Consider the following 24,144-nt stretch of genomic DNA (forward strand, 5'->3'; position numbering starts at 1 on the left):
ATAAATAAATAAAATCTTTTAAAAAAATTAAAATAAAAAAACACACCAGCAGCAAAGGAAAGCAAGTGATAACATATATATATATATATATATATATATATTTTTTTTTTTTTTAAAGATGTATTAGGTAAGATAATTCTGAGAGAAGTTAGGCTAATGTGTCCCTTTGGCCTAACTTGATCTAAATTCCTAGAAGGCGGCAGTGGTTGCATGGTCCCTCTACTAGCCTCTCTAAATTAGACTTTGCACTAATCACTGAGCAGAAGATGGATAGCAGATGTCCTTAGAAGTAACAAACTTTGATGAGGTTTTGTAGTGCTACCTTTATTACTTTCCTATATTGCTGATTAAAGTCAGTTACTTATATGTGCTTTAGAAACCACATGAGCAGATGGAGGGTTGATGCCCTGTTATGAAATCACTGATGCCATATAAAGACTAATAGCATTTTCCAGATGTAAGGCTACTCCCCTCTCTCTGTGGAAATAAACTAAAATGGTACCTGTAGGCAAAGCCAACATTTCCTCAGAAAGCAGCTTTGTATCCCTCCCATTGAACCTTCCACCAAGTATACAGTAGCATTTTTAAGTTAACCAGTCAATGTCAACTCTGAAATGGGACTTGAATATTACTCCTGTGAAATATAAGCCAACTCTCCAGGACTTGCACATTTCTGTCATTTTCTCCAGAGGCTAGTCCAATTTGTACCTTGTCTTTATACTCTATTAATATTCATACATTTCATAAGTACTATATTGAAAATTTGAAGGGCTTACACTTACTATCTGTAAAGAGTTCCTTTTTAATGAAGACATTCGAGGTCACGTGGTCTTGGTTTGGTAAGTTTAAAAAAAAAGGTTCTTCCTAGTTGTAAATAATATTCCTTTGTTTGTGAAACTCTGAATCACAAGCTTTCAAATCAAATCTTGGAAAAAGCAGTTGCCTAGTTGAGATGAAGATGATTATGTATCTTTCTGTAATATAAAAACATTTTCCTTTATACTGAAGAGTACAGAATTCAGTTTGCTCTTAGAGCTGTTGAGCTTGCTCAGGAGTTCAGGGAGCTTAAAGATGAGTGAAGTAGAGAGTACATACTACTAGTATCAGAGAGAAACTATGAATCCCAAAGAGCACACAGTTCACCGGAAACTTCTTTAAGAATTCTGTAGAACCTCTTTTTGTTTTGTTGTAGTTAAATTATGTTGTAGTGAATACCTTAATAGAATTCAGAATTACCAGGTATGCAACCCATCTCTGTAGAATTTAGGACAGTAAACAGAAATACTTTAGACCCCACAGGATAAAATGGTAGCATGTGTGTGTGTGTGTGTATTCCCATGTTTTTTTTTTTCCTTTAACCCATATCTTCTTGGTGGTGAGGTTTTGTTTCTCTTGGAGGCTTACCTATCTGGGTGGATTTTTCTTAGTAGCTTGTGGACCATTGACTAGAATTTAAAAATTATCACTAGATGCCAAGACAAGGGAGATCTAGAAAACAGCTATGATTTAGATCAGTAGTCCTTTGTATTTCTCACAAAGTATGGTCCAGGGACTTCTGAGGCTTTTGAGGGGTCCGTTGAAGTCAAAACTGTTTTCATAGCTTTGCAATCTGATAAGCATATTGTGGAGTTTTTCAGAGGTTACCTGGTTGATAGCATGGCTCTGATAGTTAATGGGATGTGTGCATGTGTATCAGTGTTTTACACATTTTTGAGTTTTAATTTCTAACAGATAAGTATCAACAGATAAACCTCATGAAAAAAAACTTGTGCTGCTAAGGTTTCTAAATAAATTTCAGGTGTATATAGGGGTCTAAAACCACAATGTCTGAGAATTGCTATTTAGGTATTATTTCCCTTAAGAAGAATCCAGCATGTAGCTCACAGTTGTGAGCGCAGAACCTGAAAGGATTTGAAACTTGGTGGATACAATTTCATGTCCCAAACTATGGTGAAATGTGGAAAATTGCACAGATAAGAACTTCCCCAACATGGATATAATTCTATCCACAACTTTTTATTAAGTAGCTATACTGTGTTTCCATCTAGTAAGAAACAATAGAAGAGCAGTGCGAAATCCAAGCTAACAGTTTATAATTGGAGAAGATAAGGATCAATATTTATCTTTCTCACAAGCACCTCCTAGAATGTACTTTGTACATTCACAGTCCTTAAGAAACTTGATTGAATGAACACACTAGTGAATGAATGAATACGTGATGTGGGTTTGATACAGGCTTTCATTCTTATGTAAGGAACTTATATTGGGCACCTACTCAACTATTCTGGCAGGAGGTGTTTGGAAGTTGAGATGAATTAATAGGGTGGTTTTGAAAGATGAACAGGGTGTAGGATTTGATTCTTAGAGAAGAGAGGAAGCTCAAGGCTAGGGAAGTACATGTGCAAGAACCCCTGAAGTCGAGAGACTAAAATGAGCATTGCACACAGAAAGCATGTTCCAAGATTAAAAGGTTCCTGGTTAAAACTTGTTACATAGAATAGCTCATACATTTCCAAGGTACAGTAAACATGATTGCATGTTTTTTCTCATGCAATGAGACAGATGATTAAGGCAAAGTCACTATAACTTGGAAAGTCACTATAACTAGCTGAGTTACTCTAACCACTGTTACTGTGAGTCTTTCTGTATTTTTTTAAAAAATAATAATGATGATAATAGTATTGTTCAGTGTTGCTTACCATGGCCAGGTACTGTTGTTCTCAACTCTGCCCTCCTGAGGTACTATCATCATCTCTGTCTTAAGATAAGGACAACAAGGATCCAGCAGGAAAGACTGCCTTAACCTACTTTACTCATGTGATGGAGTCAGGATTCAAACCTTTGAGTCCACACTCTTCCTATTCACCCTGCTGTTTGTACTTCTCTCCATAGTATGCTTAATCCTGCTCGATTGTTCCAAAATATGGAGGCAGGAATGGAGCATCTTGAGTAAGGAGACTGAATGTTTAGTTACAAGAAACTAATTTTTAATACTAATGGAATTTTGCAGGGAACTTTTAAAATTCTATTTTAATTCCATTACAGTTAACATATAGTGTTATATTAGTTTCATGTGGACAATATAGTAATTCAGCAATTCTGTACATACTCAGTGCTCATCACAAGTTTACTCTGAATCCCCATCACCCATTTCTTCCATCCTCCCACCCAACTCCCCTCTAGTCACCTTCAGTTTGTCCTTTCTAGTTAAGAGTCTGTTTCTTGGTTTGTCTCTTTTTACTTTGTTCATTTGTTTTGTTTCTTAAATTCTACATGAGTGAAATCATATGGTATTTGTCTTTCTCTGACAATACCAATGAAATTCTTAAAAGTTAATTCAAAAACATTGGAACATTCCCTCCTGTTTTCCATTGTTTAAAAAAATTATTTTGAGGGGCACCTGGGTGAGGCTCAGTCATTTGAGCGTTGGATTCATGATTTCAGCCCAGGTCATGATCTTAGGGTCTTGAGATTGAGCCCCACATTGAGCTCTGTGCTCAGCAGCAGGGAATCTGCTCCTCTCCCCACCTGTGTGTGTTCATTCTCTCAAAAAAATAAATCTTGAAAAAAAAAAAAAGAATATATTACACAAGTGTGCCCTGAGGCACGAAGTAAAATAGTCCTTGGTTAACTATGAATGCTCTAATTCTTCGCTTATGAATAAATGATCAGTTCTTAGAAGTGACTTTTTTCCTTTCAGAGAACTGAAGAAGTAGCTATTTCTCTTTATTAAGAAAACACATGTACTATTAAGTACAGTACCTCTTCTGTGCTAGTTTGACTCACTTTCAATATATTTAGCTTTTGTTAAATTATCTAATCAAGTTAATGAAATTAGTCTTAGTATTTCATGTAAGAAATAGTAAATTTATTTATTTTTAAATTAATTTTAATTATGTGGGTGGTAAGATTGTTGAATGCTATGATGGCCATTTAGAGATTTATTGTACCATTCTTTGAACTTCATAAGTATATTTGAATTTTTCCTTCAGAATCAAAACTGCCTAGTATAAAACTGGTTTTAGAAATTTCTTTGTGGGACGCCTGGGTGGCTCAGTGATTGAGTGTCTGCCTTTGGCTCAGGTTGTGATCCCAGGGTCCTGGGATCGAGTTCCACATTAGGCCGCCACCAGGGAGCCTGCTTCTCCCTCTGCCTCTCTCATGAACAAATAAATAAAATCTTTTTTAAAAAAAAAAGAAATTCCTTTGTAATAACTGTGTTTATAAGTCATAATTGTCAATAAAATAAGGCTTTTCTTTGTCATGTTGGCTGGTGTGGGAAGTTTGTGAGTGCTCCTCACTTACTACATATCAAAAATTAATAAAACAGCTGCAGTCTCTTATTTTTGCCTTTATTTTGTGTCAAGTTGGCAGTATTAGTAAAATTCTGTAAAAACTTTTAGACATCTATAACAGTTTTCCTTTACCTTATGACCTATTTTTCTTGTTTGCTTCTCTTCCTCTAGAGGTATATTGCCATTGGAGAACTGGGGAAAGCTACTGACACACTAGACTCTACTGGGAAAGTAACAGAAGAAAAACCTTACGGTATGATGTTCATCTAATGTAGTTCTCTTTTTAACATTTAGAGAAAGTTTCTGTGAAATCGGAATTTTGAAATCTCTTCCTGAATATTAACAGTGATTGTTACAGTTTTTAGTATATTTCCTTGGGTTAATAGGATTGCAAGTTACCACATTTTTACTTACTTGGTATGAGTTTGTTAAAAAAGATTTATCATAACTGCCTCTTTTCTTCTGATCAATTGTTTTAATATTCAGAGTTCTTCCAAAGAATTCTCTTGCCAAAAAAACACATATAGCTAGGAATTAGGGATTTTACCTGTGTCTTGTCATTGTTTATTTACTTATTTTTTTAACAATTATTTCTTAGCTTTTGAAGTGTATCAGGGTTAGTGCTTTACAACTAATCTTGTTTCTGTGCTTTTGGTGTATTTTAAAAAACATGATAGAGGGATAGCTATTTCTCTGGAAGTAAAACAGAACTCACTGGGGCCCACCTTGATTTTTCTACCATTCCTTCTTTTACTACTGTAAGGATAGATAAATGAAGTGGTTTCCTAGCAACTGTCAGGGTGTGATACTATTCATAATACAGTGGTTGTCATTCTCTGTAGTTCACCTACATTATTCAGTTCACCTACATTATTATGTCATCAATTGTGAATTATTTTTGTAGGCTTTTTTGTTGTTGTTGTTTTGGATTGTTTTGTTTTTTTGGCCTATGTTTAATGTTACCTCTTTTTATTTAGCCAGTCCAACATCTGGCTTTCCTATGTTTTTGTGTTGAGTGTTCTTATTTCTTTTTTTTTTTTTTTTTTTTTTGAGTGTTCTTAATATATATTCCGTATTGCCCTAGTACTAAGACCAGTCTTCTCCTTGGTCATAGTAGCTTTGCTTGTCTTGTTAACATTTATATGTAACTTAGTGTCTTAGTTGATTAATCAAGCAGTATAATCAAAAGATAAATCACTGATTTATGGTGTTAAAAAATAGATATTAAATTAGCTTTGAAATTATTATTAGAAATAATAGCAGACCCTCACTTAATAGTAACCCAACCATAATTTTCAATAAAAAGCTTTTGAGAGATTAGAAAGGCATAGGACAATTGGAGGATGTCAGAGATTTCCAGAAATACTAAAGTATATGCCAGTACCTATATAATTAGAAGAATGGTGAGGAAGTAAAATTGGTAAGACTTCTTGATATGATAAAGTAGTGAGGGAGAGGACATTATCAACCAAGATCTAGGTTTCTAGGTTTTAAAGTTGGTTATGTGATGATAATTTACTGAGTAGGGATACTAGAAGAAGACCAAGGTGATGAAAATACACAGTTGACCCATGAATAGCACAGATTTTTCTTGTGTGGGTCCACTTATGCATGAATTTTTAAAACAAATACAGTATGGTATTAAAAATGTAAATGTGTTTTCCTTATGATTTTTTTTTAAGATTTTATTTATATAGAGAGTGTGTGCTTGTGGGCGGGGGGAGGGGCAGAAGGAGAGAAAGAATCCCAAGCAGACTCCAAGCTGAGTGTAGAGCTCCATGCAGGGCTCAATCTCATGACCCTGAGATCATGGCCTGAGGTGAAATCAAGAGTCAGTCACTTAACTGAATGAGCCACCCAGGTGCCCTTTCCTTATGATTTTCTTAGTAACATCTTTTTTCTAGCTTACTTTACTGTTAGAATAAAGTATAAAAAATATATATAATATACAAAATACATGTTAATCATCTGTTTATGTTATTGGCAAGGCTTTTAGTCAACGGCAGGCTATTAGTATTTAAGTTTTGGGGGGAGTCAAAAGTTACATATGGATTTTTTACTTTATGGGGGTTCTGTGCCCCTTAATGCCTTTGTTCAGGAGTCACTTATATTTAAACATTCCCTTCCTTCCTGCTCTTAATAGGCGTTTTGGAATTTTAAAAAATTCTGTATTGTGCAAATTGTAACCTTACTTTAAAGAAAACTTAGTTTATTAAAATCATCGTATTATATGTTGAAATAAGTGATGGAGAAACCAAGTAACTTTCTTCAGACCGGGAAGGGAGACCTCCTTATTGTTTATTGAATAGTGTTTGTAGTTCCAAAAAGTAAAAGCTCAGAGAATTTTGCTTATTAACATGAGTTTTCTATGTAACTTTAGTAAATTAACAAATGTTGGTCATTGATTTCAACTGCTATAGCAGGTACCAAGGGGAAGATTAATAAGTATGAGACCTAACCTGTATCCTTAAGGAGCTTCTGTCTAATGGAGAACTAGGACCTATGTTCTCAACTCTCTAAGACCCAATACCGAGACCTCTAATCAATATTTTACAATGCTTCTTCACTGTCTTGAACTAAAATTCAGAGATATTCTCTCCTACCTACACATTAGGGAAAAAGTCACTAAAATACAATAAACAATATAAGGAACAAATTAAGGATTTTCTAATGAAATAAGTGTGTTGCTATGTAAATGCCTGACTATTACTGCACTAAAAGTTATAACTTAGTAGTTAGATGTTGACACTTAACAAATGTGAATGCCATAAGTACAAAGGCAGACTGATGCAGGTATGTTGTATTGGTGATGCAGTATTAGAAAATTCAGTATATGGAAAACAGCACAAAAAATACTTTGTGTTTAAATGGAAAATGGCCTTAGATTCTGGACTCAGGGGATTATAAACCCACATGAATATCTGGCAGACATCCAGAAGTTATGAGGCACACAGAACACTTCATCGTGCTATCCCATCCTTCAAATTGTAGGACACCCAGCATTTCTGGTCCTCAACTATGAAATGCTGCTGGTGTTGCCACCCTACCTGGTCACTAGTGGTAACAATAAAAAAATGCAGTTCTTAATTGACCTGTTGAGGATAACTGACATATGGGTATGGTGACTAAGACAGGATGCAGTAAATGGTAAATGAATGCTCTTACATCATTTTTGTTCTATCTAGACAAACACTATTTTTAGCCATTGTTTCAGATACCTGAAATCTCAGAAGAATAAAAAAATGAGTCTGGCTCAGGAGACTCAAAGCTCAAACCATATTTAAAGGACCCTTCCTTTTATTCTCTTTCACGTCACCCTCCTTTATCCCTAAGAAACTTTTCACCTTTTATAAATACACATTCGCATGTTAATCCCCAAGCTATGGGGCAAGACCATGTCTCTTTCAGTCCTAAGTATATTCTTGGTGTCTAGGACAATATGTGGCACATAGAATAAAGCATAGTGTGTGAATAAATAAGGCAGGCAATAGAAATATGGCAAAGATGTCTGCAGCTAAGTCATACAAAAGGCAAAGCATCTTCCTACCTTCTGCTGCTCTTTTCTCATCCACATCTAGGTCTGAAGTCTCAGGCACAGTTGCTTGGATTTCTGTGAACACTTGGCTTCATTGTGTTCATCTGCTCTTCACTGAGCTCAGGATACGAAGGCCATGGCTTCCCAGGCTCTTAGATGTGGGCCAAGCTTCTGGGAAGGCCTGACTGCTTCTGCAATAAGAATAGGTTTTTCAGTCTCTTTTGTGGCTTTTCTACTGGAAGGCAAAAAAATGTGAAAAAAAAAAAAAAAGTTGTATCTTATGCTTATCCTCTGTTCTAAACACTGCAAACCTCCTGATCCCAAGATAGGAACTTACCAAGGTCTTCTCGAGTAGATGTAGCTAATATCTAGTGGGAGTGGCTCCTCTTTGGTCTGTGCTTTGGCTGCATACACTTCCTGGAGGAAGCTGACAAGTTGAATTGGGTCTCGAACTGTGATTTAAACAAATAGAGCACACTTTTTCTTTTTTTAAAGGAATCCAACTTGGTTTCTTTCTTTCTTTCATTCATTCATTCATTCATTCATTCATTCATTCATTTATGATAGTCACAGAGAGAGGGAGAGAGAGGCAGAGACACAGGCAGAGAGAAGCAGGCTCCATGCACCGGGAGCCCGACGTGGGACTCCATCCCAGGTCTCTAGGATCGCGCCCTGGGCCAAAGGCAGGTGCCAAACCACTGCGCCACCCAGGGATCCCTAGAGCACACTTTTCAGTAGGGCTACTATGAAGCTGGGGATCAGTCATCTTATGGTGCCTTTTGTTTGTATTTAAACCTTTTTATTATAAAGTATTACAAAAATAAAAAGTGAATGAAACTTAAATTTATAGCTCAGTGAACTATCGCAAAGCAAACCTCCCTGCAACTACCAGTGATGTCAAGAAATAGAAGATTCCTAGAGACACCTTTCAAGCCCTAATCCATATATAGTATTCTTCTGTTGATACACATTTGACCCCAGTTTGAGGCTTTATGAAGAAAGCTGCTATGTGTATTTTGTACCTGTGTTTTGGTAGACACATGTACTCATTCTTTTGTATATACCCCCAGGTAGAATTGCTGAGTAATGGGGTAATCCTATTGTATGGAAAATAGTCAACAGTGTTCAAAGCAGTTGTATAACTTTGCATTTTCACCAACAGTAAATGAGTTCCACTGACTTGGACAACACATGGTATTAACAGTGTTTTTAATGTTGGCCATTCTGTTAAGTGTGTAGTGGTATTTTATTATGATTTCATTTGATTATTAATGAGATTTAGCACTTAATCATATGTGTTTTGGCTTCTTAGCCATATTCTTTTGTGTATTGTCCAGGTCTCTTGCCCATTCTTTTTGCTTTTGTTTTTGTTTTTCTTTCTGTATTGAGTCACCTTTTTAAAAAAAAAATGATTTGGGGCAGTCCGGGTGGCTCAGCGGTTTAGCGCCGCCTTTGGCTCAGGGTGTGATCTTGGAGACCCAGGGTCGAGTCCACGTCGGGTTCCCAGCATGGAGCCTGCTTCATCCTCTGCCTAGGTCTCTGCCTCTCTCTGTCTCATGAATAAATAAATAAAATCTTTAAAAAACAACAACAACGATTTGTATGAGATCTTTGTATACAATGGATGCTCTTTTGTTATATGTCTTATGTATATTTTATTCTATTCTGTGGCTTATCTTTTATCTCTCTTAATTTTATCTTAGAAAACAGAAAGTTTTAGTTTTATGTCTTTATTTTTTTATTTAAAGGTTTTTTTACCTATTTATTCATGAGAGACATAGACAGAGAGGCAGAGACCTAGGCAGAGGGAGAAGCAGGTTCCCTGCAGGGAGCCCCTTGTGGGACTCAATCCCAGGACCTCAGGATCACGCCCTGAGCCAGAAGGCAGATGCTCAACTGCTGAGCCACCCACGCAACCTGAAGGTTTTAGTTTTAATTTAGTTTACTTTATCAAATCTTTTCCTTTGTGATTAGTCCAATTCTTTTGGTGACCAGTTAAAAAACTGTTGTATTGTCTTAAACCATGAGCAGACATTGAATTTCATTGAATACTTTCCTAATATCAGTTGATTTTTCTCCTTATTCAAATAATTAACTAATCTTACATTTCTAAAGAAGCCCAAATGGATGATAATATGTTATCCTTTACATAAATTGTTGAATTTAGTTTGCCAGTATTTGGTTTAGGATTTTTGCATCTTTGTTTCTGAGATTACCTTCTATTTTTCCTTCCTGTTAATGTCCTTGACTGGTTTTAATATCAGAGTTATGCTGACCTCATAAAATGGGTTGGGAAGTGTTCGCTTTCTTTTCTCCTCTAGAATTTCTTTCTTCTTCTAACGTTTGGTAGAATTTTTACTGGTGGACATCTGATATCTGGAGTTTTCTTTGTTAGGAAGGTTTTTAATCATGGCTTTCTCTATTAAATATACAATATCTCTTACTTCTTGTGTCATTCTAGATAATTTTTACCCTAAGAATTTGTTCATTTCATCTAAATTTTCAAACTTACTAGTGTAAAGTTGTTTATACTATTCCTTTATGATCTTTTTATTTTGAAATAATATCAAACATATTTTTATAGTTTTCAGTATGTAGATCTTTCACTTGATTTGTATATGAAATCCCTAAGTCCTTCATATTTTTTGATGCTATTATAAATTGAATTTTAAAAATGTCAGTTTCTGATCATTCATTCTTAATATAGAAAAATGGAGTTAGTTTTTAAATATTGGTTTTATGGGATCCCTGGGTGGCGCAGCGGTTTGGCGCCTGCCTTTGGCCCAGGGCGCGATCCTGGAGACCCGGGATCGAATCCCACGTCGGGCTCCCGGTGCATGGAGCCTGCTTCTCCCTCTGCCTGTGTCTCTGCCTCTCTCTCTCTCTGTGACTATCGTAAATAAATAAAAATTTAAAAAAATAAAAAATAAAAAAATAAATAAATATTGGTTTTATGTCTTTTAGCCTTGCTAAACTCACTAATTCAAGTCACTTTTGTGTAGATTCCTTGTGAGGGGGGATCTAAAGTAGATATTTTTCCAGGTCTCCATTAGCCCTACTCCTCAGACGTGGCTTTTCTGGGGTCTCTGTCAAATACCCTGGGTATTCAGCCAACTTTCTTCATGCTGATGGTTGGAATTGACACATCTTTCCACCTTGTAAGAGCTTTAGTCGTAGTTCTTTGGTTAACTATGTGGCAACTCACTGTATTATATGCAGTGTGGAATTTAGCCAGTCTCAAGTGGACCCCTCTAGACATCTCTTTCTCTGTGTGTTTCTCTCAAATTTCCACCTGCTGCTTCCCCAATTTCTGATTTTTATCAATGAGATTGTTACTAGTTGATGGACTGTAAAGTTTCTTGTTTCCTGTCTTCTTGAAGGAAAAAATTCAGTTGAGGGACTTGATGGAGAATTAAAGCACCAAAGGTTTTATTTAGCAAAGGGGAAGTACACTCCAGAAACCTAGCAAAAGGGATTGGTCTAAGGGAGAGGGAGTGGTCTCTGCATGGAGACTGGGTGGTCTCTGGCAGTTTTCCATTTGCTATCCTTTCTCCTCTCTTGCTCATCTTTATCTATCTCCTGATTCTGGCAAGATCACAGTGCTCTTTTGGGATTTTCCTCCTTGTACCATGGTCCAGAAAGCATTTCTGAGTGAAGCAAATGATCCTCAGAAAGGCTTACCTGTTTCTTTCCCTTCTTTCAGAGATTACAGTCTTTGCTATCTGTTGTCTGATGTTCGAAAACAGTTCTGCACTATATATTTTTTTCAATTGAAAAGCTGCTTTTAGGGATAGAGCTTGTCCAGGAACAGTTACTCTGCCCTGGTGGAATATTGCTTTTAACCATACAGTTCAGTTAAATACCAGCTATCGTGATGTAAGTAGAGTCAACAAATATTAAGCAAATAATAATGTGTGACATGATCTTGCATATATTACGTTATTGTGAGAATGACTTTTTAAAATTAATTTCAAATGAATACTGCCACATTGATGATTTATTAGTTCCTAAACAAAGAATAATTACCCAAGTCCTGTGACACTTTTATCATACCCATCTTCTTTTACCAAATGTACGTCTTTTGGATAGTTATTGGATGTAATTGCTTTAGAGATTTTGTCATTTCTTTGTAAAGACTCACCCCGGGGCACAGAGCCCGACACGGGGCTTTATCTCACAACTCTGAGATCATGACCTGAGTGGAAACCAAGAGTCAGATGCTTTCCCAGCTGTGCCACCCAGGCTCGCCTAGAGTCTTTATTATTATTATTGATTATTATTTGGATTGGACTAATATCATATTTTAGAGATAAGCCAGCATGCTTCACTACATACTCATGTAGTGAATATAATAATCATATGATAAAAAATAATCATGTTTCATTCTAAAATATTACATTCGTTTTTGTCATAAAACAACTTGCTACAGGAACGCCTGGGTGGCTCAGTGTTTGAGTGTCTGCTCAGGTCGTGATCCCAGGCTCCTGGGATCGAGTCCTGCCTCAGATTCCTGGAAGGGAGCCTGCTTCTCCCTCTGCCTATGTCTCTGTCTCTCATCAATCAATAAATAAAATCTTAAAAAAGAAAAAACTTGGTGCGTAGGCTTTCTGTCCAGTAATTCAAACATCAGATGAATGATTGGCCTAGGTGACTTTTAAATGCCCTTTGACCTTGAGATTCTATTATTCCTCAGCTAATTCAGCAAGAATATCTTGAGTGTCTCTGTAATTGTGTACATTATATAAGAAGAAAAGCTGCTTTTGCCTTTTAGGACGTTGGAGTTTCATTGGTGAGATAATACTTGCATATATATAGTAGGTATTAGTTAAAAAATTGTTTATGATTAGTTGCAGAATGAACAGCACAAACCAGAAATGCCTGAGACGTTAAGTCAGAAAAAGAGACATTGGCAGAGGTAGATATTTATTTTGAAAATGTATTGCTAAGTTATGAAGTATTGTAGTATTCTCAGCAATGGCATTTCTTTAGCAGTAGTCAGGAAGGAGGTGGCATTGGCTGTCTAGATTTGGAAGTTTTGCATCACTAAAGTGCCACCAGTAATTGTTTTAACATGTTTCAACAGAATGAAAATTTTTCATGGAAAAATCCTCATCATACCTGTCATGAGCTGCATCTGTTTAAAAAGCAGTATGAAGAGAATACCCACCTGAGATCTGTCTTTATGGACCGCTAGGTGTTAGAGGAAATCTCTTGAGTTCTTGTAGCTCTTTGAGTCTAGTAGGTTCTGGTCTTTCATTTGTGTTTAACTTGAGGATCCAGGTCACACTGAGGTTAAGGCTATCTTGCTGTGTTGATATTGAAATCTGAATACAGTATTCCATGTTATCCTTTAATTTCTATTCTGCTGTTACAATGATAATTCAAAGCACATTAGTTTTTGTTTAATATTTTTTAATAAAATCAAATGTAGCATGTATGTATTAGAATGAAAAGTTTAAATAAATTTCCTTCTAAGTGAAAAAGAAGCACTATAATTTCCACTGTGAGACCTAAAGAAGTATATGATATTTTGTAATTATTGAATATGAAATATATATAGTCATATATAAATATGAAAACCCCAAATACTGAATTTCAGTGTGTCTAGTTTTAATGTGTTAAAATTTTAGAACTATATTGTAATATTATAGTAATAATATTTTATACTTAATAATATAGTTAATCTATTGGAAAGAGTATCAAAAGCTGGAAATAAGACTAACAGACACTGAAAACTTTATGTCTTCATTCAAATCTTCTCAAATCGTTCTTTAAAAAATGCTTAGTAATCATGGTATCCTTCCACTATCTTTTCTTGCACTGGCTTTTTTTTTTTTTTTTTTTAAGATCTTATTTATTCATGAGAGACAGGCAGAGAGAGAGAGAGAGGCAGAGACACAGGCAGAGGGAGAAGCAGGCTCCATGCAGCGAGCCCGACATGGGACTTGATCCCAGATCTCCGAGATCAGGCCCTGTGCTGAAAGGCGGCACTAAACCGCTGAGCCACACGGGCTGCCCTGGCTTATTTTTTAAAGTCAGACTCCTGACAGTGTTTGTTTAAAAGAACAGAAAAATTCTAAGAGCAGTGAAGGGAGGGAAGGAGACAAATAAATACTTTACCTGGGGACAGAATTGAATGTGAATGTCAGTTTTATGCCATACCACAGAACAGTTTTGAAATCTAGCAGGTGAGTTTTTAATATGGCTAATACTTAATAGTCTTTGATAACTGCATTAAGTTGTTTACAGTATTTGATGCCTGGAGAAACTTAAGACAGTTTATGGATGCTTTTCTTTTTTTAAAGATTTTATTTTTAAGTAGTCTGTACACCCAAGGTGGGGCTTGACCTCACAGCCCCAATATCAAGAGTCACTTGCTCCACCAACTGAGCCAACCAGGCACCACTTTCTTTTTTAAAAAAAATTTTAAAAAAAAATTTTTTTAATTAAAAAAATTTTTAATTGATTTATTTTCATTTACTTATTCTTTTAAAGTTTTACTTAATTATTCATGAGAGACACAGAGAAAGAGGCAGAGACATAGGCAGAGAGAGAAGTAGGCTCCCTTCCAGGAGCCTGATTCAGGACTCGATCCCAGGACCCCAGGATCATGACCTGAGCCAAAGGCAGACACTCAACCACTGAGCTACCCAGGTGTCCCTAATTGATTTATTTTTTAATTAAAAAATAGTTGGCATTCAGTGTTATATTAGTTTCACGTGGATAACAGATATTCAGTGTTTACCATCTATCATCATACAAAGTTACTACAGTATTTTTGACTATATTCTCTATGCTCTACTTTTCATTCTCATAATTTACTTATTTTACAACTAGAAGCTTGTACCTCTTAATCTCACTCACCTATTTTGCCCATCACCACTTATCTGGTTAGCACTAGGTAATATATATTGTCAAATCATTATGTTGTACACCTGAAACTAATAATAACATTGTATACCAATTATACTTTAAAAAAAAAACTTATCTGTATCTCTCTATTTTCTGATCGCCTCATTTTTGAATACTACAGTACCATTTCTGTAGCTAATGCAACATTTTTCTCAGGTCTTCTAAAGGCTATAGTAAGAACCAATTAAGTGTGTATAAGATGACTGGACCAGTTTTGGAGGAAATTTGGAGAAAAAAATTGAAGCAAAAAGAAATTTAGTCTTAATATTACAAAATATAAGACTTTCTCCCCCTTTATCCCAGTAATGTGTATTTTATTCACTGCAATAAGGGAGAATTTGGCCTACAAATATATTTTGTTAGAAAATTCTTATATTTTCACCTTTAATGCTGTGAAAATAGCACGTATACTTCTGATTGGTTTAGTATTATATTTTTTATTCATTTTTGACAGATAAAATAACACAAGAAGATATTGAAGGCATTCTACAGAAATTTACTGGGAATATAATGCAGGTACCTCCCCTGTAAGTTCAATTATTGAATTTGAATAAATGTTTAATTTTTATTTTTTAGTGTTTATTAACATCACTTTAATGAGAAAAAAAGAGGGCTTCATTTTATGTATAGTGAGGCATGTTTTAATCTGACAACATACGATCAAGTCAAGGTGAGCCTTATTTAGACAGGTTGCAGAACTTCAGCACTCTCTGAGGTAGTGGAATGTGGTTTTCTCTGTCCCTGGATGTTGCCACAGCCTGACATCTATGCTATTCCAGTGTTTATTGGTTTTTTTGATTCTGTGTGTATACCTCAGGGCAGTTCTGGAATGCAGAAATGTCAGTTTTCCTGGAATTGCTGTGAAGGAACCAGTCCAGTCTAGTACTGGTGTCGGAGCTGTGATTTATAGTCCAGTTGGTACTTTTCTTTAGGTGTGAGGACCATTTTTTAGGCCAGGAGTCTTATGCTTCACAATTCTCTGCAACAAATGAAACAGATGAAAGTTAGAATTTATTAAAAGTTTTAGAATATTGAGTACCACTGAACCATATTTTTTGTGCACATCCCCATTTCAAGTAGCTTGCTTTTTATTTTTAAAAAATGGCTGAATTGTTATAAGATGTTAGGAGAAGTTACTGATGTTCTTTTAGAATTTAGTAATTATTTCTTAAATTTTTTTTTTTTTTAAGAAGGCCCCACGCCCAGCGTAGGGCCCAGTGTGGGGCTTGAATTCATGACCCTGAGATCAAGACCTGAGCTGAGATCAGGAGTCAGATACTTAACTCGTGAGCCACCCAGGTGTCCCTAGAATTTAGTATTTATGTTTTACTATAAAATCTTTATTTTTTTCAAGAACACTGGAATATGTAAAGAGAAATATGTCTTCAAAGTTTTGCCTCAAATGAAAGTCAAAAAATTTTGCAGAATATGAGCAAATGTTATTTTTTCGATCATTATTGTTAAAATAGCTTAAACATTTATATCTATAAGAGCAGTTTTAGAAATTTCTTCTGTTGATTATTCCAAGGATTTTGTGGTCTAATAAAATCTTATCACACAAAGCTAAGATCTGTTAAGCAGATTATTTGCTTATTTGCATTTTAGAAATATTTTGGTAACTTTTATGTGAAAATGATTATTATTGTAATGAAGGTTGTTTCAGGGAAATATAGCTGAGACCATTGTGACCAGAGGCCTTGTGCCCTTTTTTTTTTTTTTTTTTTTTTTGCCTTGTGCCCTTAACCCAGAACCAGGACCAGTGAACATATGAAGAGACCATCTCCAGAGAGAAGGTTAACGTGTAAAATTGACAATATTATTCATTGGGTAGCAGATTGAGCTTTAGCTTTAAAAGTATTTAGGAACTCCATCCCTGGCACTGTTAAGGAGTTGATTAGAAGGAAAAAATAGTTTGTATTTTAGAAAGATTCAATTTAAGAGCTGCTGGTCCTCCTTTCTTTCCATCCCGTAATCTGGAGTTAATCTCTCTCATTCTTTCTTAATCTTTTCCTGCTCCTTCATTCCTTCTCTCCCTCCCTTATCTTGCAAGCTATTCTGCATTAAAGAAAGATGGACAGAGACTTTCAACCTTGATGAAGAGAGGTGAAGTAGTAGAAGCAAAACCTGCCAGGCCTGTTACCGTATACAGTCTCTCCCTTCAAAAATTCCAGCCACCATTTTTCACATTAGGTAAGGTGGAAAACTTTGAAATCATTTGTAGTTACATGTACTTTTATTCTGCATTTGGCTACTTTTGTGTATTTTAATGGATTCCTAGTATATTGGGGATTTTTAACATTTGAATTTAAGTAAAGTTAGGGTTTATTATTTTAATGGATTCCTACTATATTGGAGATTTTTAACCTTAAGTAAGGTTAGGCTTTATTAATACCTTTAATACTGATAGCTACATGGAAGTTCAGAAATGTTTTTCTAAATAGGCTGAATTTTTAATATATTATAAATAAATAAAATCTTTAAAAATCTATATATCATATTATAAAGTTGGAGGTAAATACTTTCAGTCTCTAATGGCAAAGAGTGAGGGGTATATACTGTCAAAATTTTACATTTTGTGTTTTATTATCTTATGGATGCTTATTCCCTCATTTTGGCTAATACCTGGTAGTTTATATTTGGTTTTAAAATTTAAATTAATTTGTCCTTTTAAAATAGAGCATTTTTAGTTTTTGGATAAGAAACTCCTAAGAGTAGAGTGATTATTTCTCCCCCTTCTTTGTTAACCTGCAAGTTACTGCTAAAGATCCTGACAATATGGAAATAATGGGTAAGACAGAAATGTATTCTTGGACGTGTGGTAAATTTTAATTCAGGTTATTAATTTGAATTTATCTATAAATCTATATTTGATATAAATTTAAAAACCAAAAGGTTTGTTTCTATTGTTTGGAAATTTTATGATCTCCTAGTTGCAGAAAATAGTAGTTGAAGTCATGATCATATATGAGCTATGAAGAATCAAAAGCTGTAGCTCTTTTAGAATCTCAGGCTTCTTTAAACTGATCTGCTCTTAATTTCACAGTACCTACTAAATAGGATTCCCTTTAGAAATAATTTCATAAAACTTTTTTCCCCTTTTGTTGCTTTGACATACTAACAAATGGATATAAAGTTCCTAAAGAATGTGGTTTTTGTACAGTTAAAAAACAAAGTCACTTCTTTCCTTTAGTGTCCTGATTCTAAAACATTTGACAAATAATGAGGAAAAACATACTAAAAATGCTTCATTTCATGAAAATGCAGCAGCTAGGTTGGTGCAGTAGATATTACCTGTGAAAGAGAAACTGGAGTTTTTCCAGTTTCCAACAATAAATTGTAAATACTTATTTTGTCCGCTGGAGGTTGTAATAGGCCAGAAGAGTTGTCTGTTCACTAAAGTCAAATATAGTCCAAGAATGTTTACATTCCTGCTTTGATCCTAGTGCTCGTATTTTATCTCAGCAGTGGCCCCCAACCTTGAGCTGATGGGGGAAAAAAAGAATTAAAATCCCCAGGTTGTGAGTTTTGGTTAATTCCTTCAAGTGGCTTTATTTGTGTGATAAGACGGTAAGCAGCAGGAGTGTAGTCCCTTTGTTTGGAAATTCAGGATATCTTGTGGATGAATGAAAATAGTCCAGAGCCTTGCTCTTAACCGATAAACGGTAATATACTGTGTTAAGATGTTTAGATCTGCATTCAGTCTGGAACATTGTGTAATTTTAGTTATTTTGTGATTTCTTTAGGAATATTTCTAAGGGAATGTACAAATAGACTGAACTCTCCATTTACTGTATTTTCCCAAACATAATTACTGTCCCTATGATAAGGGGTTTTTGTTTGATGTATTTTTTGAGTGTGTAAATCTGAAAATATCTTAAAAATCTACAACTCTTGATAGCAAAGCTGAGGTGTCCAACTATTTAAGCCCAATTAAGTGAACAAAGTGTAGAAATCTGAAAATATTTTTTAAATGTACAGCTCATAATAGCAAACCTGAGATTTCTAACTATTTAAAACCTATTAAATGAACAAGGCTGAAGTATTAATGTTGGTGTGACTTGCCAGTTAATTTAAAATGTGTTCATGAGTTTCTGCTGTTTGCTTTCTCCACACTCTGACTTTTCAATCTCACAAACACATATGCTATTGGATGAATAATTTATGTTTTAGCGCATAAATATTTTATCACTCGATTGTTTGCATAGTGCATTTTTACATTTGTTTAGGGGCATCATTTCTATGTAAAGTGGATTTCATAGGAGGTTAGCAATTTACCATGTCACTGTTAACATTCCAGATGTTGAATGTGGAGGAGGTTTTTATATCAGAAGCTTGGTCAGTGACATTGGCAAAGGTAAGCATAAAGATGAATTATGAATTATCATTTAGAGAGTAATATTCCTTTTTGATGGGAAGAGGGAATTTTCTATTTTTCGTATGTCTGAGTGCTGGCCTTAGGGAACTGTACTCTTGCTGCCTTCAGCTTCAGAAGCATTGAAGGTTTATGGCATACAATTATCAGCATCAGCAGCTGCCATGAAATGCTTAGAACAGGAGAGAAAGAGAAAAAGAGGAGCAGGAAATGATGATGGGAATAATCAGTGTAAGAATCAACAAACATTATTTCAGATATATTATATATGTTATATATGTATATAACATATATATTATACATACATATATATTATATATGTTATATATAATATGTTATATTATATAACAAACATTATATTCAGATATATTTCAGATTATACAAAAAAAGGGATAAGATAAAAAGACTCATCCTTTTCAAAGTTACTTTCATTGATATAAGTAAAAAAAAAAAAATTTAACTGGAAGCCGCAGTCTTATAAACAGCTAGAAAGTTACAGTTCTGGCTCTGCCATTTGCTGGCAGCTGTGGCACTGGACAAGTCAGATTACCTCATCTGCAGAGGAGAGTAATAGTTACCTTATGGGCTTGCTTCATGGTTAAACGAGAAAAGTATGTGCCAGTTCCTTGTAGACTTTAAAGCAGTTTACAAGGTGAGTTGCTAAATATGATTTTGCTACTTGATCATTTCTTAATCTCAAAGCTCTTGGTTCTTACTTTTATTTTATTTTATTTTATTTTATTTTATTTTATTTTATTTTATTTTATTTTATTTGTTTGCTTTGGTTCTTAGATTAGATTATTAGTTCTACATTTGGGGTGGTTTTGAGAGGTTTAAATCAAGATCTTCTGTCATTTGAATATGATTATGACTATGAAATCCTGAATGATTTGCCCTGTGGATTTTTGTTGTTCTAGAACTCTCTTCCTGTGCCAATGTCCTAGAGCTGACCCGAACCAAACAGGGACCATTTACACTAGAAGAGCACGCTCTGCCTGAAGACAAATGGACGATTGATGACATTGCACAGTCTCTGGAACATTGCTCATCTCTTCTTCCAGCAGAATTGGCACTTAAAAAATCAAAACCTGAGGAATCTAATGAACAAGTTTTGAGCTGTGAATATATAACTCTCAGTGAGACAAAGGGAGAAGATGATGTCATTAAGACATATTAAGATTGGTTTGGGATTGTCATCATTTCTTGGTTGACATTTGAATCCTGTGTACAGAATGACAAGCTACGTGCAAAAGACAACCACTATTTTTTTTCCCGCATGATTGTGTGTGTGTGTGTGTGTGTGTGTGTGTGTGAAGAAAAACGTTCATCATTTACAGTTTTTATGGTGTACAATTTATCTGCTCTACATTATAAATAGCCTTGCAGTTAGTTGTTCAGTTGTTTGCCTTAATATGGAATGTTCTTTTAGGATGTTATTATGTTGTTAGATTGGATTCAGGAAAACCAGACCTTCTGATTTTGATCTTTCTTCAAAGTCTTTTCCTGGAAAAAGTTGAACACATTTTCTAATCAGAGAAAAAAAAACACAAGTTACATGTTTCTTTGGTGTCACGAGAGTGAGTGTAAATTAGTGTTACATTGACTTAACTTTGGCTGCTTCGTGGCTCTGTTGTATTGAAGTTCGTTATGTTTGAAAAGGCCATTATTTAACTCATGTTCTGAAGTTTACAATTATTAAGAACATTTATTTTATAAGGCTGTACTACCCTGGTAATAGCTATGTTTGTTTAGATCTTAGAAACCAATAAACTTTTGTAATAAATATTTGTAAATAAATTATTGCTGCTACCACTACCAGAATGTAAATAGAAGACTAAATATTTAATTAAATTGACCTCTACCATGAGTGCAAAGGACAGCCTGTGGCTTATATTTTGGCAGCTCTGTGATCTTTTCCTAATGATTTCCTCAACACAGTCAATTGCCCTGTACCAAGTTATTAAATAGCATAATTTTTAAAAATTAAGCTAAAGAATGTATCTTCAATTTAGAATTTCTTTTCCCTATTTCTTAGTATTTGTACCTCTACAGGGCATTAATCCTCATGACACTGTGGGGTTTTTTTGGTTTTTGTTTTTAGTTTGCTGTTTCAAATTATATTTATAGATATTGAAATAGCTGCCCTGTGTTTCCAGTTAATCACCTATGCTCTAAATATTTTAAAACAGTTATTCTCAAACGTTTTTATTCAAATAGCCTACTGAAAGTTCCAAGTCCCTTTTTAACATAATTCTGAAAATGTAGTCACATTACAAAATGACAAATTTCACATATAAGGAGTGCTTCTTCATATTTTTGTTACGGGAAAGCAATATATTATGTGGCCAGTCTTCAGAAATGTCTGAATCCTGCTTCATTTATTCAGATAAGTATACTTTCTAAAAGAAGAATAGTTTAAAATTTCATAATTTAGGAGTTTCTAGGTTTTTATGGATTGCATTTCTTGTAAAAGTAGTTGTTTGCAACCTCTAACTCAAAAATTGAAATATGTAAACTAGTGTGATTTTATTTGTAGTTAATCTAATATAAATTAAGTATAAAAAGTTACATGCTTTAGTAGATCATTTTCATCATATTGGCTATTTATTTATTTATTTATTTATTTATTTATTTATTTATATTTTTATTTTTTAAGTAGGCTCCATGCCCTGCATGGAGCTTGACGTGGGGCTTGAACTCACAACCTGAGACCAAGACCTGAGCTGAAGTCGAGAGTCAGATACTTTGACTAAACCACTCAGGTGCGCCTTGACGATATAATTTAAATGAGAATATTAAAACTAATTCTAATTATGACACACAAAACTATAAGGGAAAGACTTTGATCTCTTGATGCTGTAATATAAAATACCAAACACACAGATACAAGTTGAGAGTTTACAATTTTAATCACATATCATGCCCTGCAGTTTGTATCAACCAGAGTGGCAGTGGCTGCCCCTGCCTGCTGGAGCAGCACAGCTTCTCATTTGTTACGTCTGCATGCATTGCCAATTAAGGTCCAAATAGAGGAACATTCAAGTTTTAGAGAGCAACTGGGGCATCTGTGCCCTATTTCTCCACTTAAAAATTGACATATATAATTTGCCAACGGAAAATAATAGATATTTTATCTTTTTTTATATTTACAACACTGAAGGAAATTTTGCCAAGTGGAAAAATTACCCATAATCCTTACCTTCCTGATGCAGTGACTTCAGAGCTTTAATTTAGTATTCCTGTCTTCCCATTTTTTTGTTTACCTAGTTACAGTCTTAAGGCATTTATATTTTCTAATTGACTGTGTTTTCATTTCATATTATCAGACTATATTTCTGTTTAGTTTTGGTAATTATTTTAATCATATTACTTCATGTTCAGTTTATTTGAGCCATTTCCCTATTGCTGAGCACTTACGTTATTTTCAGTTTTCTTAGATCAATTCCTGGGAATGGGATTATTAAGGGGAATAACAAGAACAGCTTTATGGCTCTTCATATGTTTGCCTTATTGTTTTCCCAGAGTTATAACATTTTATAGTGGCACCCTTTCAGTATACAGCTCATTAAAAGTTTACAGCTTTGGGTGGGGGTTTTATATGTTGTTGCTAATTTAGTAAGAATAATTTAGTAAGAATAATGGTTCAAGACTGCTCTTGCTTTTGTGTGACTTTTTCATATACTTTGTTCATTTATAGAAATAAATGTCTTAATGGTTTCTTTATACATTTGTGTGAGTTATTTATGCAGTAAATACTTGGTAGAAGTATTTTCATGGCCTGTTGTCTTTTTTTAAAGATTTTATTTATTTATTTGAGAGGAGAGACAGACATAGAGCATGAGCAGAGAGAGGCTCAGGGGGAGAGGGAGAAGCAGACTCCCTGCTGAGCAGGGAGCCTGATGCAGGACTTGATCCCAGGACCCTGACTGAGATCATGACCTGAGCAGAAGGCAGACGCTTAACTGACTGAGCCACCCAGGCACCCCTGGCCTGTTGTCTTTTTAATTTTCATTTCATTTTCATTTTTTGCTAACTAAATTTGCTAATTAATTTTAGTAACTGTACCTCTTTTATAGTTGTCAGATTTATGAATATGAATGGTTAAAATTTTTTAACCCTAAAATATTCCTGGCATAAACAACTAAAACTGATACATATGCTCTGAAAGGTTCAAGACTCCTTGATAAAACATTTTTTGTCTTCCAAGAGTCCATTATTTAAGTACCGTTTTGTTTTTTTCATTATGTAGTTCTAGGCTGAAAGTTTAATGATATGATAAAGTTCTGTTTTGATTGTAAGAAGAACTTCCTGAAAATGTTTCAACTTGGAATATACTAAATCACTTAAGTTTTACACTTTAGATTTTTTATGTTTCTGAAAAAAAAATTTTTTAAAGATTTTATTTATTTATTCATGAGAGACACAGAGAGGGAGAGGCAGAGACACAGGCAGAGGGAGGAGCAGGCTCCCTGCAGGGAACCTGATGTGGGACTCCAGAATCACACCCTGGGCCGAAGGCAGGTGCTAAACCGCTGAGCCACCCAGAGATCCGCAGTTTCTGAAAAATATTTTTGTCTTAAAAGTCATCAAAGGTGATCCTAGGATTGTTTTACTTATGATTTTAAAATTCATCAGCATTAAAATAATAATAGACTTTACTAATTCAAAATTATAGAATTTGAATAAGGGCTAACCTCACATTTTCCTTTTTTTTTTTTTTAACCTCACATACATTTTTCTATACTGACTAGATCTTTCATTCTTAAATACTTGAATTAATACAGGCTACTAATCCATCATCAGAAATAATTTATTTTGAAAAAAAAATAAAGGGTACTTTATATCAGTTCTTCAGTACATTTTATACTCCTGACCAGGTTGAAATTTGCATTAGACTGACAGTGGGCTCTTAGAGGTTCATTTAGATAGTGAGTTGTTCTATTTCAAAGGAAGAAAGTAATTTACCTTCTGTCATTATGTATATAATAGAGAAAATGTAATTCACAAAGCACTTTAAAATGTTAAAAATT

At 34.6% G+C, this 24,144-nt stretch overlaps 1 protein-coding gene across 1 annotated transcript in view; it reads left to right on the forward strand.

Moving 5' to 3' along the window:
* Nucleotides 1–22,839, forward strand: part of TRUB1 (TruB pseudouridine synthase family member 1) — a 38,795-nt gene extending 15,956 nt beyond the window's left edge. Inside the window, exons 4-8 of the mRNA XM_025994005.2 lie at nucleotides 4,467–4,548; nucleotides 15,197–15,269; nucleotides 16,793–16,932; nucleotides 19,040–19,096; nucleotides 20,032–22,839. Of these exons, the coding sequence (XP_025849790.1) occupies nucleotides 4,467–4,548; nucleotides 15,197–15,269; nucleotides 16,793–16,932; nucleotides 19,040–19,096; nucleotides 20,032–20,291 (612 nt within the window). The 3' untranslated portion in view covers nucleotides 20,292–22,839. The remainder of the gene's footprint in view (nucleotides 1–4,466; nucleotides 4,549–15,196; nucleotides 15,270–16,792; nucleotides 16,933–19,039; nucleotides 19,097–20,031) is intronic.
* Nucleotides 22,840–24,144: the final 1,305 nt, after the last annotated feature.

The sequence above is a fragment of the Vulpes vulpes genome, chromosome 15, assembly GCF_048418805.1.
Source record: "Vulpes vulpes isolate BD-2025 chromosome 15, VulVul3, whole genome shotgun sequence".
NCBI lineage: Eukaryota > Metazoa > Chordata > Mammalia > Carnivora > Canidae > Vulpes > Vulpes vulpes.